The following is a 19,661-nucleotide window of genomic DNA, read 5'->3' as shown; positions in this document are numbered from 1 at the left end:
GCAGGTTGGGACCTTGTTGTGTGGTGCGGTTTCGGGTTCGATTCCCGTACGCTTCAGCAGCCATAACAGGATTGTGCTGTGAAGACACGACTGCGCTTCCACATGGGTGTTGGGTCACCCACATGTCCGATATCTGGACGAGACGCGCGCATCTGAGCACTCTGTCGATTACACTTTTGTTTGTCATCGTTGGTCTCCTCCATTAAACAGGAGTTTTGAGATCGAGTCGAAAATTATGCTTATGAAAATAAATTTACAGCTGTGTAGACAAGCCTCGTTTTTCTTGTTGTTCATCTTTTTATAGTTCATCACAGTTGCACGACAAGGTACAAAATGACTTGGCAGATTACAACGATGTACATATTAGCACTCACATAATCGGCATGTATCTGATTGTCTACTCCAATTACAACAAGAATAAGAACAGCATTGGATTTGAAAGCCGCAGATTGTGCTCTTTTTGACCGAAGAAGACGAACGAACACAGGAGACTAATAAATATGAATTATCCTCCACAGGCGGTGTAATGCTAATCGTAGGGATTGCGAAAGTTCTTCAATAGCTCGGGGATGTCGTAGCCGAGCATGTCGTCGACTGCTTGTATCATTTTGGGTTTCAGCTTCTCAAACCTATCTATGCTGTACCCGCTGAGAACCTCCCTGAACTGCTCCACGTTTGGAAAGTCTCCCGCCGGCAGGTGATGTTCTCTCTGGACCTGAAATTTTTGTTTAAAGTCATGAGTTAGAGTGAGAGATTGAGAAAAGAGATATAGATATAGAGAGAGTTAATGAACCTTGACGAATTGCTCAGCAAGGGTGTCGATGAGCCTTTGTTGCGCCTTAGCTTTGCCCATCATCGTCGGCATTTCTCCTTTCAGATGACTGATGATGTATGCATGTATTTTGGCAGCGCGAGCACGTTTTACAAATTCGTTAATCTGCGTAACAGGAAGGGACCGATACTTAGAGCCATCATAAAATGAGCAAATACTGATATGGAACTTTACTTACACGACGATCACAAGCCTTCTTTGGTATGTCTTTCAAATCGCTAAGAAGATCGTTCTGTTCTTTCTCGAAAAGCTCGGTACCCATGGGGCCAGCAGCAGCAGTATTTATAGGCTTGTCATTGAATGAACTGTTTTATAAAAGAAATTGTTCTTTAATCAGTAAGTGTGATTTAAATGGAGCTTGAGATATGATTTTAATGACAATTTATCGAAAAACAGAAGCCTAATAGGAAACAGTTTACCCGATATATACGCGCATAACTTCAGGAGTATTTAGGACCTTCCCAAGGGACCACATCAATGCCCCATACACCCGCATAAGCTGCAATAAACAAACGATTTTGAAAAAGGTTCACAGAAGCGAATCAGAGTTATGGAGAAAAGAAATGTAGAACTCATACTTGTTGTGTATCGACTTGATCAGCCTTGTTCAAAACCACGCGTATCTTATCATCATGGCCCCTTAAAGATCCAATAACTCTTTTGAATTCATCGCTTATATCCAGCTTGTGAGGATCGAACAAAAGCAGGATGAGGTCACATTTTGCGGCAAACCAAGATGTTACACCTGTGAAGTCGTAGCTTCTCTGTGTGCGTTGCTTTTCCCCTGAAAGAACTCCAGGTGTGTCCACAAATGTGATGTGCTCGAGCAGCTTTTAGCGTTCCAAACAAAGATTAAATTATTAGAAATAAGGAATTCGGAAGTGAAAAAGACATGATTATTGATTAGTGCTCACAGGATGCGGCATTTGTGAACATTCAAACTTCGATAAAAATGCAGTTCCAAAAGTTGTCAAGCCACTGAAAGGCATGTTTGCTTGAACGGCAACAGTGTTCCCTGGAATACTTCTCTCATCAGCTCCATTCTGTATAAATGAACAATCGAATTACCTAATAAATACTAACAGATAGATTCGACAAGTTTGGCAGCAGATGCACAGCTACAAATTGGAAGATATTGTGTGGTACTAAACTTTGTATGCTGATTTAAAGAAAAATGCATAGCGATAATATACCATCACGACGACAAATCTATCTGTAGTAGGCTCTGGCCCAATATGAGCACCTGTAATACAGAACCAAATCAATATATATCATACATTCGTGTGTGTTTGAATATACTCAACCAAAAATGAGGTCGAGGAGGTAAATGACTGAATAAAATATTGTTATATACCGGGATAACTTGTTCTGAGCAAATGTTTGATGAAAGTTGTCTTGCCAGTGGAGTACTGACCCAATAGCATCACCATTGGTTTGGCATCGAAATCACTATTGGCCTACCAACACACAATGAATTACTGGGAAAGTTTAGTCTCTGTCTACAGTCCAGAATCGAAGAGCTCATATATACAACAATCAAACACCAGAAATTAGAATCAACTTATGTGGAGAAAGTATACTTACTAGTAAGGGAGAAACAAAATCGTTAAACCGGTATGTTACTTCTAGGGGCTTCAGCTTTTGTATATACAACTTCTTTAATCCATCAATAATAGAAGTGACAGAGTTTAAAGGCACCTATGCAAATAGTGAACAAAATTAATTAGCAATGATAACATGTGTGTCTGCATATGGAATTAAGGAAATTACAATAAGAAAATATAAGCTTGAGGAAACACTAATTCTCATAGTAAATAATTAAATGAAGATAATCTTGTAGAATGAAACAACAAGAATACAAAATACTCTCAAGGAAATGGCAATATATCGATTACCCAAACTGCAAAACCTCATGTTAATAATCAGGAGAAAACAACCACGCCTGCGACTCTAGCAAACAGAATGAACAAAACTAGTGGTCTCATGGTTAAAGACAAGTTTACACATAAATCATTTAAGGCTAACGCTACCTGGAAAGAAGCTCGACGTCCAAAATATAATGTAAATCACAATGAAATGTAGAAGGCAACAATTATATTCCATACAGTTACCTTCTTTACAGATTTTGAAGAAGAAAACCAACTGGCTGAAGGAGAGGTTTGCAATTCAGGTCTGCCTAAACCACAGTAAAGTCAGCCTCAAAAACTATTTTAGAGCAAGCAGCATCATCCATCTTACCATTCAGTTCAGAATCACTCGAAAGCCTTTTCCTCTGCAGGAAAGAAGATACACTTTTAGCATATAGTACTAAAATACTCAATAAAAGAATAATAAATAAAAGAAACTTACCGCAAGGAGCGCATCCAGACCTTCCATAGTTGGAGGTTGTAAGTTTTCAAAATCAACTGCAGAGGATTTATGTGATCAAACTAAGAGTAGTTTTCGATTATGAAGCTTAAGAAGACAAGAACAAAACTCATTCTAGGAGTAACTTGTCATACCAAACTAGAATTAGAAGCCACTGAGGATGAAAACTAAAAAAATCGCGCTGCTTTATAACGTAATATTCTAGAACATACCTTCATAGCTTAAAATATCACCGTAGAGATCATTGCCAGCTTGTGCCAAAGAAACTAACTACTTGAGCAAATGCAAAAAAGCAATCAACATTATAATGTCATCACTATCTGATATTTCAAACAATAATAAACAGGAGAAAATAAAAACCTGCATTGCTGCAATAAATTCTTTAAATCCAAGAAAACCTTGCCTTTTGGAATCAGCAATTGCCCACACCTTGAGGCATCGGAAAAGAAAATGGAAAAAGTACGAAGATGGGTAAAATTCAATACAAAAAAGAATCAACAGATATATATCATTGACAGACAACCTTCAATCTTGCTTCGAGAAGCTACAATAATGCTGATAATTAATTTGACTATTTAAACCTGCTTAAACTCAGACTGATCAACCCAATTGTTACTATGTTGTGCCTAATCAAACAAACGACATTTGAGTTGGACATCTTAAATTAGGTTCAACAAGGCTATGCATAGTGCATTCTTTGAGGTCTATTTTTTTTATACTACACAGCCTTCACGATTCCTCTAAAAATATAATATTTACTCTCACATAACATCATATCCAACCACTATTTAAAGACAAAAACAAACCAATTACACCCTAAATTTGTTACCTAAATTTGATTTTAATAAAAATCAAATAGATCAACGCATGCGATTATTTTATACGTATATTACTGTTTCCAAAATTAGTAGTAACAAACTTATGATATTAGTACTTCAAATCTATAGCAAATGCCATATAAAGTCATAAACTTTAAAGTTGAAACTAGAGAAGTTTGCTGGTGACAATTACTGTTGAGGCAAAACAGATGAAAGGATTTTGATAGCTATTATTTGACAAAGTTCTTTAAGAAAATATCATAATAATTGATTTTCAGGAAATAAATGAAGCAAATACACACACCTCCAGTTCCCATATATACCATTCAATCAGTCATGCTAATTCACTGACAAGTTCGTCATCCCAATCGCAAATATGTATTATATATCACAAAAATGGGGAGGGATTGAGTGCTGATTATTATAAATCAGCATGCTGAATATGTAAATCTTATTATACATAATTACATTACTTATATAATTTAATAAAATAAATTAACATAGCTAATTTTCATACTATCAGCATTAAAAATCAGCACCCAATCCACTCCTCACGAAAAAAAAAAAAAAAAAAAAAAAAATCCATTAGGGAAATGCATATAAACATATAAATGCAGACCAGAAAAAGTTACCAAATCCAATTCCCTATCTCCAATCCCCAGGAACTAAATTTCTATTGAAATCGAACTATCAATACATACGTTTCTCGGCATGATTAAGAATTGCAATAATCACAACAATACAACACCAAGAGAAGGTAATAAATCGAGAACCTGCTTGAGATCCTGGCGAGACAAATTAGACATGGAAAAAAACTTGGTAGCATCGCTGCCTGTAAGACGACCGTCTCCATCTAAACGCATAAGAAATAAGATCAATTAAAAATCCGAAGGAGAAATTGAAATGAAAATTGGAAGCATAAGAAACTCAGAAAGCCACCGGAATCAGCGTAAGCAAACCAGTCTTGATAGATCTTCTGGTGCTCCTTGGAGCACCGACTAATCGGGGACGAATCTATCTCCATTCCCGGCGTCGTCAGGGCTCTGATTCAAGCCCGTTTTTCACAAAATATTGAAGCTCAGATGGAATTGTGAGTCACTTTGAGCTAAATCGGGAAGACGTTTCTTCGGTGCTCCGATGGGACAATGAACAGGAGCGAAAAGCCCGCTTGGAGTTGGGGTCAAAAACGACGTCGTTTTAGTTTGGCCGGTCTACGCGGCTACGCCCTACTCTTATCGTTTAAAGTTTAAACACGCTTTTCTAAACTGTACATAAGGCTATGAGTTATGATTATGTTACTTGCTAGTATTAATATTTATTTTTATTGAAAATAATCATTTATATTTAGTAAGTATTGTATTTTATTACTATTTTATATTTAATTCAAAATTATTTCTAATTAAATTACTTTTAGATACAAAAAAATTCGTGTTTATTAATTATTTCTAATTAAATTACTTTTAGATACAAAAAAAATCGTGTTTATTAATTATTTCTAATTAAATTACTTTTAGATACAAAAATTTCGTGTTTTATTTTATCAAAAATAATTGACATATTTTTTCAGAAAAATATATATATATATAAAAAAAAAAAAAAAGTCTTTTTAAACCAAAACACAAAACAAAACAAACCCCAAAAATACACATTGGTTCTATTTGGCTAAAAAATTTTGCCAATATTTTAGTTTTTTTCTAATATCTCCCTCTATGCCCCATATGTATGATGGGTTACTATACATAGAAATTAGATAATAATAATAATAATAAATAATTAAAATAATTAAAATAAAATACAAATAATTATAATTAAATTAAGATAATTAATTATCTAATTATAATTTAAAAAATTATAAAATTTAAAATTAATATATATTTGTATCCTATTTGTTGATATAGTCAAATTACTTTATGTACGAATAACTAAATATTTTTATTTTTACACAAATTATAAAAATATAAATCAATACTATCATTTCTTAGTTCATTTTAAGGAACATATTGTTTGTAATAATTATTATATGATGTCTGATAAACCCGAGATCATGTGTGACGGATAGATCTTGAAGCTTCGGAGTTTGAACTTTAAGCCCATAATTTTATGGTCACATGTTCATCCTACACTATCCATGTAACGTCTCAATAACCGCATCATTTTCTATATAAGCTATATATAATTACATACATTTCATTACAGGAAAAAAGTTAAAAACACATCCAAAATATGGTTCAATTTAATGTTTCAATATGTATAGATAAAGTGAATTATTGTAGGTTATTAGGTTCGACTATTGTGATTTACTTGTTGGACTTATTTTACAGGGTATTAGGTTCGGCTGATTTATCCAATGTACACTTTCCGGTAGCGATTGCGGATTCAACGATATAATAAAAAAAATAAAATAAAATAAATTATTGTATAATAAAATAAAATATATCTATATATATTAAAAAAAAATTATAAGAAAGCGTAGTAGAGATTAAACAGCAGCAGCAGCAGCAGCGTGACGCAAAGTTAACAGCCGATAGATATTCTCAATTTTATCAATCAATCAATCAATCCATCAGCAAAGCCACGACTACAAAAACTAATATTAATAATAAAATCAAATCAAGTATTTTAATTTATTTTATTTATTACTACGATAGAATAAAAATTGTAACAATAAAATAATAGAACCAGGTGTGGTGCAAGCTGCTTCTCCTCCCACATGGCTTGCACACGTATAAACATATGAATAATGAATATTGCGTTAAATTAGACCAAAATTCATTCCTGGGTTACGTCTCAATTCAACACTCCTCACGTTCATCAATCGACTTTTTTTTATTCTTGAAAAAGAACAATTAAAATGAAATAAAATTGCACAAGCATATCTGTATTACAGAAATGTATTAGTGTAATTTGAAGGCAATCCAAAAGTAACAACTGTGAATTCACTCTTCATTAAAAAATAATAATAAAATAAAAGAAATAAAAAAATAAAATCATCTCGAAAACACAAGGATTTGATCAAACTTAGTGGGTGTAACAATCCAAATTCAGGGTGTCAAAATATCATACAAGAATCCCACTAAGAACACCATCCAGTTGACAATTACCCAACTTGCCAAAAAGGATAAACAAACGCCACATGAACCACAAACTTTTCCAGCTACAAAAACGTGCAGCAAACCAACAATCCAAAAAAAAAAACAAACATTTAACAAGCCATTTCGAAAGCATTCCATAGCCCGATCGATAAGGGAAACGATGAAAGAGTACCTCCACAGACAGGCCAAGACACAGCCATTAACAACCATTGCAAGGAAGCCGGGGTGAAAGAAACAGCTTAGATTTTGAACCCTACTCGACTGCAATGACATACAAGAGTATACGACGAAAAATCATAATGTGCCGGATAGTGGACAATGGCATATACCATTAGATAGAGGGATGGATGCCAATTGCAATAAAAGAAACACCATATCTAGCAAAGAATCATAAGCCCACTATTTCAGTTGCTAGATCATATTGTCGAAGAAGTTAAAAGTACCAAATCGAGGCTATATCCAACCTTTTTAGACAGAAGAAGGGCTTCATAAACCTGCGATAATGGAACAATTAGAATCAAAGATATTTGTAATTCCAGAGAAATAGAAAGATGTCCGAAGCCAGAAGCCAACTGGAATTTTCTAGATCATTAAGTGTAAGCAGCATATCATTTTAACGACAATTCCGATGCCATTTTAAGCACAGATAGAATATGCAAGAAAGGATACTACACTAGTAATACGTCACAGAAATGATGAAACAATTACAATGCAAGCCGATGAATGCAAAACACGATTAAAAATAGCAATTCTCAGCTTCAAATCGAACTGTTAGCTGCTCCCAAACACATAGCCATATGAAAAGATTTGCAATTGTAGAATAAATAGATTGAACAACAGAAACTGTTCATGAATCGAATTTGTATTCATTACTCGTTAACATTTCAGCACTGAAATGGCAAATCATGGCGTATAAAACTAGTTAAGGTTTCAAGCGCGCTTCATAGATTATTATACAAATAAGCATGTAACACATAATAAAGATAGCATATGCAAGAACCAGAACGGATGCGTGATCTTGGAAAAAGAATAAAGATAAAAGAAATCAATATAAAAACAAAAACGTAGACGTCAATAGCCGGACAGTGATTTACCATCTTTAGAGCAAAACAGACACGAACATGTGTCCACCATACGCGTAATTCCAATGTCTTCTTCCTGGATACAAGGAACAACCGATGGATCAGCAAATATATTAATGAACAATCATTGACAAGATCTTGGGATCATAAAACATGCCAAATGCACACGTGCAATCCGAAAATATCACAACGGTCTATCAATGTAAGACAAGCAAATGCATGTGATTACATGAATAGATTCTCAAAAGTAGTCAAGAAGCACGCACAATCTACTCACAAGTACGTCAACAAACAAACAAAATATCATACGATCCAGCGTATAAAGCAATTAACAGACGTATACTCACCAATACAAGTTGAAGCACGCTCCAGCAATTGCCAGTCAAGAAATCTCCATTGCTGGAACTTAGCCAAACACCATTCAAGAAACTATAAGCAATAGACAAAAGAGATGACACACAATCAGATTAATAAGGGCACAAATGAGTTTCGAATATACCCAAATTTCACCATTCCAAAAGCTGTGGCAAGAATCATCCAAATTAAGCTCAACAGGTATATATAAAATATCACACAAGATCTAGAAACTGTAAATGTCAAGCCAGGGTCTACATTAGGTATGATCCATTACTCTTAACGATAAGGGGAAAATTAGATATCTCAAAATACCAATTTAGATGGTGGATAGTTCTTCCTCACCATTAATTACCTTCGTAATTTGAGAACTAGAGAACAAACATCATTAAAATTCCAGTAAGGAACACAGAAAGATCAAAACAACATAGATAGATAGATATATGCATCATAGTAATCTCTATTATAGATAACATTAATCTTAAAAATTTAAAACAAGTTCTTTTCAAAGTTCAACAACAGATACTCATAGAAGAAAGACTCTTAGAACGTCCTTAGCCATTCAACTCTCTCTCTATCTCTCTCCCTCTATGAGGATTCTGATCTCCATAATTTTTTTTTTTTCAAAAAAAAAATAAAAATAAAATTGGTAATTGAACCAAATGGATTTTCCTCCAGATGATCATTGAGAGAAACTTCAGAGCCGTAGCGCCGTGCAAGCGAGTTCTTCCACAGCAGCTGAGGTGGCGTCCGCAGTCGGCGGCGGCATGTTGAGGTCGAAAGGTAGGGTTTTTTTACAAGAGGAGGAGGCGATGTCGCAGTCGGCGTCGTCAACCACCGATGAGGAGGAATCGCAGTCGCTGTGACAATCATCCGGAACGATCGGCGGAGAACGAGGGTACCTTCTCTGCTGCTGCATCGGAGGCTGCGGCGGCCGCGGCTGCCTTGGCCCACTGAAAGACTCCACAGTGCTGCTCATGCCGCTGGAGGTCGGCCTCTGCGCCGCAATTATTTGTTCGTCCTGGCGGTAGAATCTGGACGCCAGATATGGATCGCTAGGGTTATTATTCATCTGCGCCCGATTAGGGTTTTGAGGGTTGAATTCGGGGAAAACGGTCCCCGCCGGCAGAGGGAAATTCGTCTTCGCCTTAGGGCCACGCAGCGTCCGCGCCGCCGCATCGTACGCCTGGGCGGCCTCCTCCGCCGAATCGAAGGTCCCGAGCCATACACGCGTCTTCTTCCATGGATCCCTTATCTCCGCCGCAAATCTCCCCCATGGCCTCTTCCTGACGCCCCGAAATCTGATCTCAAGCCCAGATCCGTCCGTCCTTCCGCCCTGGACGGCCTCCCCCTGACGCCCCGCTGCCTTTCCTCGCGGCATGACCCCAAATCAGGAACCGAACAACCAAAATCAGAGAACAAAAAAACGAAAAAGGATTAGGTATGGAGGCGAGTTGCGGTGCGAAATCAGAAAGAGGGAAAGGCAGAAAAGTAAAGGGAAGGAGCAGAGGCAAACATCATCATCATCATCATCATAATTATTATTATTTTTTTTTATTATTATTATTGCGATAGATTTGCGTTTAGAGGAGAATCGAAAGAAGAGAAAAGAGAAGAAAACAACGAAAGAAAGGAAAGGAAATGAAGGCCACACACAAACAGAAGACACAGACACAATTACACAAGTTGGGGAAGAAAGAAAAGAGAGAAAATGCAAAAGGTAGAATTAGAAGAAAAAAAAAACGAAAAGAAACCAGAGGAGGGGAGAGGAGACGGAGATGGAGATGGAGACGGAGATGGAGTTTTGAGTTTGAGATAAATCTGAAATATAATTAATTAAATTAAATTAAATTAATTAACTCCGCGTGTGTGAATGAATGCACGGAAAAAAGGAAGATGGGGCGGGCGTTCCCTCACACTTTTTTTTTTTATTATTATAAATAATAATAATAATAATAGTAATATATTAGTATATATCTAACACCGACCTCTCCTTGCCTGTATCATCACATATTAATTTTATGAATTTTATACGGGTGTTTGTTGGTATACAATCGGTGTGATTGATTTGTATTTTAAATACAATTTAATATTATTATTTAATTCATATATATGTTTTAAAAATAAATATTATATTAAAATATTGTTAAATTAAAATTTTTATTTTAAATCAAAATAAAACAAATTTGACTTATTTCGGTTTGTGTTTTTTTTTATTATATATTACAATTTTTAAATAAATATAAGTATAATATTTTTAAAATAAAATAAATGATCATAAAAAAATGGATTAGAAGTATTTAGAAAATCAACCAAGCACACCTTATTGCTATGGATTCTATCCACTATTATCTATAAAATGAATACTACTGTAATTCTTTTATTTAAATGAAAATAAATTAAACAGAAAATGCATATTTCAGTATTTTTTAGAGTTTGTTTAGTTTGAAATTTTGAATTTGTCAACCAGTTTTTTTGCATTTAATAGCGGTTTGATATGATAAAAAAAATAAAAATGAAAATATATAATACTCCCTCCGAAAGTATACATTTATTTTTGGTGTGGTCTTTAACAAATAATGATATTTTAATTACAGTGAGTAGTTAAAAGTAGTGTAATGATATTTTTGCCCTTGCTTTTTGGTATAAAAGTAACAATGTGATGTAAAGTAAAAATATTTGTGAAAAAAAAAATGAGGTACGTTCCAAAATAAAAATGCGTATATTTTCAGGATTATTCTTTTTATATTAAAAAAAAAATAGATCAAAAATCATGTTTTTATTATGAGCATAGAAAGGAGCTTGTTTAATTATTAGCTTAAGTTAAAATCAACGTTCTTTTTTTATAGTATTTACTTTGTTAGTAAAATAGTTTATTTTTTTATTAAAATATTATTTAATTAAAAAAATAATCTAAAAAGAATTGTATTTACTCTCCATTAACATTGTTCTCAAAATAATAACACAATTCCAAATAGAAATACTCCTATATTATTTTTCATAAAATATATATATATTTAATATTAAAATAATAATTTATGAGATATTTTGTGAAAAATATTTTTTCGAAAAACATAAAATTTAAATAGTAAAATTTTAAAAATTTTGATAAAAAAATAGACGTCATAGTTACTTTAAAAATATATATATATATATAATTGATTTAAATATATATATATATATATCAAATTTATTTGAATAGCAACATTATTCATAAGATTTAAGTATCCAAGTAGAACTCGAATTCACACGTCAACCGAATCTTACAAATTAAATAAAATAATATTTATTAATATTCGGGTGTGACAAATTTGGGTGGAAACATTTGGGCATCAACTCCATTATTACATTACCCTTCCAGCCATTTCCTATTTTTGCTTCATAAATTTTAGGTAAGTATGCTTGTCAAGTTATGTCATTTTCTTTATTTTTTGTTTACAAAATATTATATTAAAATTACTATTTAAATAAAAAAATTTACTCAATATGTTATTTTAAATTAATTTCAAGTTACATTCATATAAACTCCTTATTTCTTTACATTATATTTATTACAAATATCATAATAAACTAGTTATTTATACACATAACAAATTATGTATCAATTTAATTACTTATATATTTTTTTCTTAGTACTCCCTCTATCCTACATAATTTGTCCCTATTTTCTATTTTCGTCCGTCCCACATAATTTGTTCTTTCTTTTTTTGGAAATATAATTATGCACTTTAATCGCATTTTAAATTTTAAATTTTATAATTTTAATTAAACTATTTACTTATCTTAATCTTAATCAATAATTATTTTTACTAATACACTTCTTAATTACTTACTAATTATACTTTACTTAAATTCTCGTGTCTGCAGTAATACACCCATATTACATGGGACGGAGGGAGTATTTAATTTGTTACTCTTTTTCTTCGAAACTGTATATTTAATGAATATATATTAAATTTAAAAACATTATATTTCATCAAAATATATCTAATTAAAAGCAAACAAGTATAAACAAAAATGGACTTGAAAAATATCTCTCATTTTCACATTATGCTATTTAGAAATACAATATTATAATATTATTTTGTTCATTTTTATTATTTTTTATTATACAATGCTGAACAACACACTGCTAAGCAAATAATACACGCTAATGTTAGTAACAATATATAATTTATATTAATATAATATAAGCACAATATATAAATTAACCGTACATAGATAACTAGTAAACAATACACGGTAATGAAGTTAGGTGTAATACATGGGTTGATTCCATAAAACTAATTAAATTCAAATACACATTCAATAAATTTAAATATTAAAATTATATACTATCTCTGTCCCGTTGAAAGTTTATTATTTTTCATTTTCGTCCGTCCCAAAACAAGGTTACTATTTTCTAATTTAGTAATTGTATTACCTACTTAACATAATAAATACTCTTTCAACTTACAATACATTACACAGATGTCATTATTTTTATATTACACCATACTAATAGAGACATTTTTGTCTTTTTTTTTACTACAATCCAATATAATACTAATATTAAAAAATTTACTTGTAAAAAGCAAACGCCGCCACCCTTTACGAGATGACGGAGAGAGTATAACAAATATGATATTTCATAATTCATGGAGGGTGAAGCGAGATGTTGCAAATTAATTTTGATAATTAATAGGTTGCCAACAAACATGCATAAATAAATAAATAAATAACTACATATATTAAATTGGTAATAAAAGGCAACATCAGATGAAACTCACAACTACAAAATTGAATTTTCTACCAACATATACATATATATATATAGTGTGTGGATACAAAAATTAAAGCCCTATAATTAATTGCAGACTGCTGCGCGGCCCATTCATAATTAATTGAAATACTTATAGTTGGGTTACATTTCAATTATTAGGGTTGTGTTTATGTGTGTTTGGGAATTTATTATTATTATTATTATTATTATTATTATTCTAAGGTTTTGAATTGATAAGTAGATGGTGAAATATTAATAAAAATATGAATTTAATGTAATATAAATAAATATTGAATAATATAGTATTTTAAATAAAAATATGTTTTTGATTTAGTATTTTAAGTAAAAATTATGTATTTAATCTTATGTTTTTTATATACAAAATTGATATATATCATGGTCGGTCCCGACTTTTGATGGTTTCGGGCGAAACAAAAATAAGAGCTTTTGTTGGGGGGGGTGGGGGGGGGGGGTGTTCTAGTTGTTTATGAAAATTGTTGAATTTAAAATTACAATATGAAATCTGGAAATAAATTTTGATGAAATAAATCGATTGCATTACAAGGTAGAGTGAAAATTACAGATTAAAAAAATAATAATAAAATTACAGATTAGTTTTCATTGGATCATAATTATTTTGAAAATTATTAATTTTAATAGTTAGTATTGAAAATAGTGTTTCATAGTTCTATATTGATTTGAGATATATATATTTTTTAAGTATTAGATTAAGTTCAAAATGTAGATAATAAATCTTAATATATTTTATATGTTTAAATATTATTATTTCTGAAATATTAATTTGAATAAAATATTTTAGATTATAACATATTTTATTCATATTCAATCCATTCATTGTATACATACACAAATTTAATTGATTTTTTAAAATAAGATAGGATAATAGCAAGGGCATTTCAGGCTTCATCTATCAAAATTTTATATAGTCTCCACTTGTCCCCTGTTATTATTGATGTAATAATTGTTTGTTGCAATTTATCTTTTTTTAAAAAATCAGCAACATAATAATAATAATAAAAATAAAATAAATGCGATTGATATTAATTTGGTGCACGAGTCATGCTTCATGACCAACCATTTCCATTTTCTGATTAATAAAATACTTGGGCTTCTTATGTCCCATCGATTCAATAACAAAAGCCCATTATTATTGGGTTTCTCAAATGTAATGGGCTTTAAACAGGCCCATTATAACTAGCACTGAATTAAACTGTATATAAGGCCCAAAATGAAAGGCATTAATTCAATTGAAATAGGTAAATAATTACAATCATAGAATGTCCTATTAAACAAATCCATTCAAACAAAAAACCAATAGTAATCTTTAACCTCCTCTCCTCTGTTCTACCTATGGTGCAAAATAAGAAAAATAATAAAATTATGTAATAACAACAATACTAAAAAAATAATAATGTATTTTTTAAAAAAAATTCAGTTCTCCACAGACGTAGGAAATTCGCAGCTTCCGAACCCTGTAATAACAAAAAAAAATAAAATATATTAGTTAATGTTATTTATATACTAAAAATGAAAATAATCAAGCAGAGTCCCGGGATCTCGACTCCTGGTCAAAAAAACTAGCACCACTTAAGAACGTGGAAATAACTTACTAGGAGGGTGGGTCACGACGTAGGCGGCACCCCCGAAGTCGCAGGTCCCGGGCCCCCGCGAGTTCTTCTGGTAGAAGCTGTTGAATGCGTAGGAAGCGTGGGCCTCTAGGCTATCAGGATGGTAACACGTGGCACCCGGCTGGATCGGACGGCAGTCAGCCTTCCCCTTCCCACAAGCGTAATCCAGCGCCTTCTGCAGCTCCTCTTTCCCGGCCTTCTCGCTCGCCACGCACCACGTATGCCCCGCCGCCGCCGCCGGCTGCGCCACCACACGCTCCTTGCTCTCCGTCATGTTTAGATTCAGAGTCGCCACCGTCAGAGGAATATCGTACACCTTCTGCTGGTTCGGGTAGAAAAGCCCGTAATTCCTCTCGGAAACGGGCCCGGGCTTCTGGTTCTCATTGAACAGCGCGAATAGATAAACGTTGAGTGACTCTTCGGGCCGCCGGGGAGTGCCGCCGCCGGCGAGCACTCGGCGGACGAGGTTACCGTTGTAGGCGGCGGCGTTGGCTGCGCTCGCGCCGGCCTCGTTTTCCTCGCCCTTCGACGGCCATCCCGTCTCCGAGACCACCAATTTCACGTCGTGAAACCCTAGCGCCGCCATTGCTGCAAACACGGCGTCGATTTGGGCGTCGAGGAGGTTACTGTAAACCAGGCCGTTTCCGGCGTCTTTATTGCCGGCGCCGGAGTTGTTCCGGAACAAGGCGTAGTCGAGAGATATGGTGTCTGTATTAGCGGAGTACGCGAAAAACGGGTAGACATTCACCATGAGGTAAGATTCTGTGTCTTTAAGGAATTTCAGCATCGGCTTGACGGCCGGCTCGACGAGCTCCGGCTTGAAGGCGCCGGCGGAGGACGGGTAGGAAGTTTGGAGAGCGCTAAGGGCGACGGGGGACGACACTTTGATCGACGACGAGAGGTTGCCGCCGGCGAGGGAAGCGTGGACGTTTTTCATCGCCGGGACAAGATATTTCGTGGTGTTCTTCGGGTCGACGAAGACTTCATTTCCGACGGCGATGGCTTCGATCTTCGTTTTGGGGTGGTAGGGGAGGATGTTGGATTTGATCCAGTCGTCGGTGAAGGATTTTCCGGCGGCGGCGGCGGCGAGCTGCTCGTTAGGGAAGGCGACGGTGAGGGAGATGCCGGAGCCGGAGAAGGCGGAGAGGACGGTGGAGTCGGTGTCGTAGAGCTTCACTTTGGTTATACCTTGCGCTTTGAGGAGTTGTACCACCTGCGCCGGGGACGGCAGGTCGTCGGCGATTCGGCCGTAATTGATTCCGACGGTGCCGCCGGAGTCACAGAAGGCCAAATGGACACAGCACTGAAGCAGAAGGAATACAAAACAGAAGAAGGGTAGGTGAAACTCCATAGCCAGATTGAGTCGAAGAAGATGAAGTTTTTTTTGTAGGATGAAACCGATGCTGCATTCAATTTATAGACTTTAATTACCGTTTGGTGGTAAAAGCTAACCAGTTTAGTGGAACTCCTGGGCCTTGAACGCCAGACACCTCCGTATCGCTGATATGCTTGTGTTTGGTGTTTGAGTCCCGGAGCTTTAGAAAAATTTAACCGAAAAAGAGGCTGAGTGGGGGTTAGTGGGGGGACTCGAGGTCCGGAGTGGGGGTGGGGCCTGTAACGTAAACAGGTCAATTAATGACACTCTAATTGTGATTAAAATGGTGATTAATAGTAAATTCAGCGTAATTAACTTTTTGCCAAAACAGAACATTAACGTTATTGTGAGTGTTAATTCGTACGTTTAAATCCGACACAGACAGAGAGACAGTAGTCATATTTGCAGAGGTGTTTTTTGTTTGGACTCTCTCTAACGTTCGAAAATTTGGGATTTTGTCGGTTTTTGTTACTATTATTATTAATTGGGATTCCCCCGTTACATCATTATTGCAATAATAATTGTTTATTAATTTTCTTATTTTAATGTGATATGTTTATATGCAATTTTTTTTAAAAAAAAAAAAATTGATATTATTTATTTGTTATTAGGAAAATGTTACGGGTGGTGTTTTTATACAACAATAAATAACTATTTAAGTTAAAAGTAACAAAAAAAGTTAGAAAAAAAAAAAAACAAGTGTATCACGTCTGTGTTTGTATTTTAATTTTTTGATGAAATACTGTATTATTTAACATAGTATTTAATATATTTTTTTATTAAAGTAGTAAAATCATAAAAAAAAAAAAGAGTTAAAACTAATATACCGGTAGTGTTTTTAATATTTTATTTTTGTAATGACTATTACCATAATTTCGTCCTATCTCCTACAAAAATATGTATTGAATATTTATTTTATATTAAAAGCATAATTTTATATTTAAAGTATTATTATATATTCATTTTTAAAGTAACAGTAAATCAAATTTCATTCTCAATTTAACTTTTTATTATCACAAAAATCTATTACAAATATTTTGGGTACAATATATTTACGTGTGGTGCAATATTTTGTGTATATTTTGGATTCACACTATTATTATTATTATTATTATTATTAAATCAATATGAAAACCTGGCAGCCTAAAATTATTAGTCTTACCAAATCCAGTATAGGGTTAGATTTTGGTGGCCTGCCTCAATCTTAATTTTCAAGCTTTCGATGTATTAAAAATAAAATAAAATGTTGCAAGTTCTTTTGGGTAGTACTACCAATAGGTAGTACTTTTTATTATTATTATTTTTTTTTTAAAAAAAAAAGACAATCACATCAAATACTTAATATGATATATTTCTTCCGTCCCATAACTAAATATCAATTTGTTTTTTACACGTAATTTTAAAAATATTAATATTATATTGAAATATAGTATGAATAAAGTAAAAATGACAAAATAACCTTATTAATATGTGTGATATAAATGTAATAGCATTTGTGTAATATATTGTAAGTTGTAATGATAAAAGAAATAGATACTTTGTTATGAGACGGACTAAAATGGAAAAATAGATACTTTGTTATGGACGGACTAAAATGAAAAAATAGATACTTTGTTATGGGACGGAGGGAGTAAAATACTTTATTAAAATTTTATTTGCTACACAAAATATTATTTTCTAAACATATTTATATCATATTGTATATATTAATATTGAAATTTTTATTAATTTTCAAATTTCTAGAACTCTAAAATATATCTAAAAATAATACATTTATTATTTCATTCCTTTTTAATACTTAAACCCCAAACTAGCGAACAAATTCTTCAATTTATTATTATTGAATTTGTGGTGGTGTTATTATTTTAATTGATAAGAAAATGTTTACTTATATTTTAGGATTTTTTTGGTATATATATATTTTTTCAATTGTAAAAATAAAATACTCGATCCCCGCGATAGAATGTGTCTTTCTAGTTTTTTTATAATCAATTAAAAAATAACAATATTTTAATTATAAGTAAAAATGTGTGTAAAATGATATTTTGTTTGTAAAAATCAGAGGTATTTTAATATTTATAAATAGATTTTTTTTATTGTAATATAAAATTAATATTTTTGATTGGGACAAAAAAAAATAATAATAAAATAATTTGAAACAAAATAAATAATAAATTAAAGTTGAATCTATAACGTATATAAACATTAAATAGAAAATTTGTTATTTATAAATATTTTCAATAAAAAAGCATATGTTAGATGGGATTCATTTTAAAGTAGTCTTGTTTTTTTTTTTTTTTTTAAATAAATAATGCAAAAATAAAGTAAAAATAAAAAATAAAAAATAGTAAACACTCGTTGAACAGGAATATACTTTTTTATAAAATAATGTAAAAATAAAATTGATATAATAATTTCTATAGTTTATTTTGGAAACATGTTATAAAAAAATATACAGTATTTAATTACGTAAATATTGACACTAACTATACTAAATAATTGAATTATAGTGTAGATATCTTTTATCATATTGGTTCAATTAGTTTGTAAACATATCAAACAAGATTATATAAATTTGTTGAAAAGATGTGAAACAATTATTGAATTATAAAGTAGATTTGTGGATAAATTTATAGTATTTATTTATGTTTTGTTTTGACTTTTATGAGATCCAAAATAATTATTAAATGCGATACACTACTAATAATAAATAAATAATTATGGTGTGTTCCGTTTTTTCGTTGAAAACGGTTGGGGTGCAAATTCAAGTCTCACATCGGAAGTTATGAATAAAAATTTTACATTTTATAAGTTTAAAGTGAATTCCAGACATTTCGGAGAATATTTTAAAAAATAAATTCATGCGGGTTCAGGCCAAAGCTGACAATATCGCAGTAGTGTTGAATTGACCCAGTCCCAACAAAAACATTATATTCCACAATAATTTCATAAAAATAAAATAAAATAAAATTGTGAATAATAAATAAATTAATAATATCACAGGTAAACTAAGCCGGAATAATGATAAAAGCCAGAGAAAATGGTAAATGAAAATGTAATGATTAAAAAACAGCGGATTTGAACGTTAGAGGTGCGTGACACTCAATTTTAATTAAATCTCTATGCATATGATCATTGATATGACCTAAAATGGATATTGTCCCCAGTCGTACGCTGTATTTTTATTGTTTATTTATTTAAATTTGGATTTGAATAATGAAAATTTATTCATTTATTTATTTTTTTCATACGTTTATTTAAATTTGAATTTGAATAATGAAAATTTATTCATTTATTTATTTTTTTCATACGTTCTAAATAGTGGCGGAG

General features: G+C 32.5%; 3 protein-coding genes across 3 annotated transcripts; all 3 read right to left on the bottom strand.

Annotated features, from left to right (window-relative positions):
• Positions 1-264: 264 nt before the first annotated feature.
• LOC127247455 (EH domain-containing protein 1) lies at positions 265-5,234 on the bottom strand. The gene is made up of 16 exons (XM_051269288.1): positions 4,957-5,234; positions 4,791-4,870; positions 3,560-3,628; positions 3,412-3,469; positions 3,182-3,237; positions 3,071-3,104; positions 2,944-3,008; positions 2,417-2,530; positions 2,187-2,289; positions 2,026-2,075; positions 1,747-1,875; positions 1,411-1,662; positions 1,252-1,331; positions 1,011-1,137; positions 794-937; positions 265-715 (listed from the first exon to the last, which is right to left on the bottom strand). Exons 1-16 carry the CDS (start codon positions 5,039-5,041, stop codon positions 530-532), a joined length of 1,632 nt encoding a protein of 543 aa, XP_051125245.1. The 5' UTR covers positions 5,042-5,234; the 3' UTR covers positions 265-529.
• Positions 5,235-8,987: 3,753 nt separating this feature from the next.
• Positions 8,988-10,339, bottom strand: LOC127247460 (ethylene-responsive transcription factor 3-like). Its single transcript, XM_051269294.1, has one exon. The coding sequence runs from the start codon at positions 9,924-9,926 to the stop codon at positions 9,243-9,245; it is 684 nt and encodes a 227-aa protein (XP_051125251.1). The 5' UTR covers positions 9,927-10,339; the 3' UTR covers positions 8,988-9,242.
• A 4,115-nt stretch (positions 10,340-14,454) lies between these two features.
• LOC127247140 (glucan endo-1,3-beta-glucosidase 13-like) lies at positions 14,455-16,361 on the bottom strand. Its single transcript, XM_051268873.1, has 2 exons — positions 14,939-16,361; positions 14,455-14,800 (listed from the first exon to the last, which is right to left on the bottom strand). Exons 1-2 carry the CDS (start codon positions 16,305-16,307, stop codon positions 14,760-14,762), a joined length of 1,410 nt encoding a protein of 469 aa, XP_051124830.1. The 5' UTR covers positions 16,308-16,361; the 3' UTR covers positions 14,455-14,759.
• Between the last annotated feature and the right edge of the window lie 3,300 nt (positions 16,362-19,661).

This window comes from Andrographis paniculata, unplaced genomic scaffold, assembly GCF_009805555.1.
Source record: "Andrographis paniculata isolate CXL003 unplaced genomic scaffold, ASM980555v1 Contig32END, whole genome shotgun sequence".
In the NCBI taxonomy this organism is placed as follows: domain Eukaryota; kingdom Viridiplantae; phylum Streptophyta; class Magnoliopsida; order Lamiales; family Acanthaceae; genus Andrographis; species Andrographis paniculata.
Note: the sequence above shows the minus strand (reverse complement) of the source record. Positions and strands in the feature narration are given on the sequence as shown.

Bases quoted from the DNA above. Each gene is read 5' to 3' on its own strand.
- LOC127247140 (XM_051268873.1), bottom strand. From the start codon at position 16,307: ATGGAGTTTCACCTACCCTTCTTCTGTTTTGTATTCCTTCTGCTTCAG. The intron at 14,801-14,938 runs GTAAGTTATTTC...TTGTTATTACAG, and splicing joins CGTCGTGACCCACCCTCCTA to GGTTCGGAAGCTGCGAATTT.
- LOC127247460 (XM_051269294.1), bottom strand. From the start codon at position 9,926: ATGCCGCGAGGAAAGGCAGCGGGGCGTCAGGGGGAGGCCGTCCAGGGC.
- LOC127247455 (XM_051269288.1), bottom strand. From the start codon at position 5,041: ATGGAGATAGATTCGTCCCCGATTAGTCGGTGCTCCAAGGAGCACCAG. The intron at 4,871-4,956 runs GTGGCTTTCTGA...TTATGCGTTTAG, and splicing joins GTTTGCTTACGCTGATTCCG to ATGGAGACGGTCGTCTTACA. The intron at 3,238-3,411 runs GTATGTTCTAGA...AATCCTCTGCAG, and splicing joins TGATATTTTAAGCTATGAAG to TTGATTTTGAAAACTTACAA.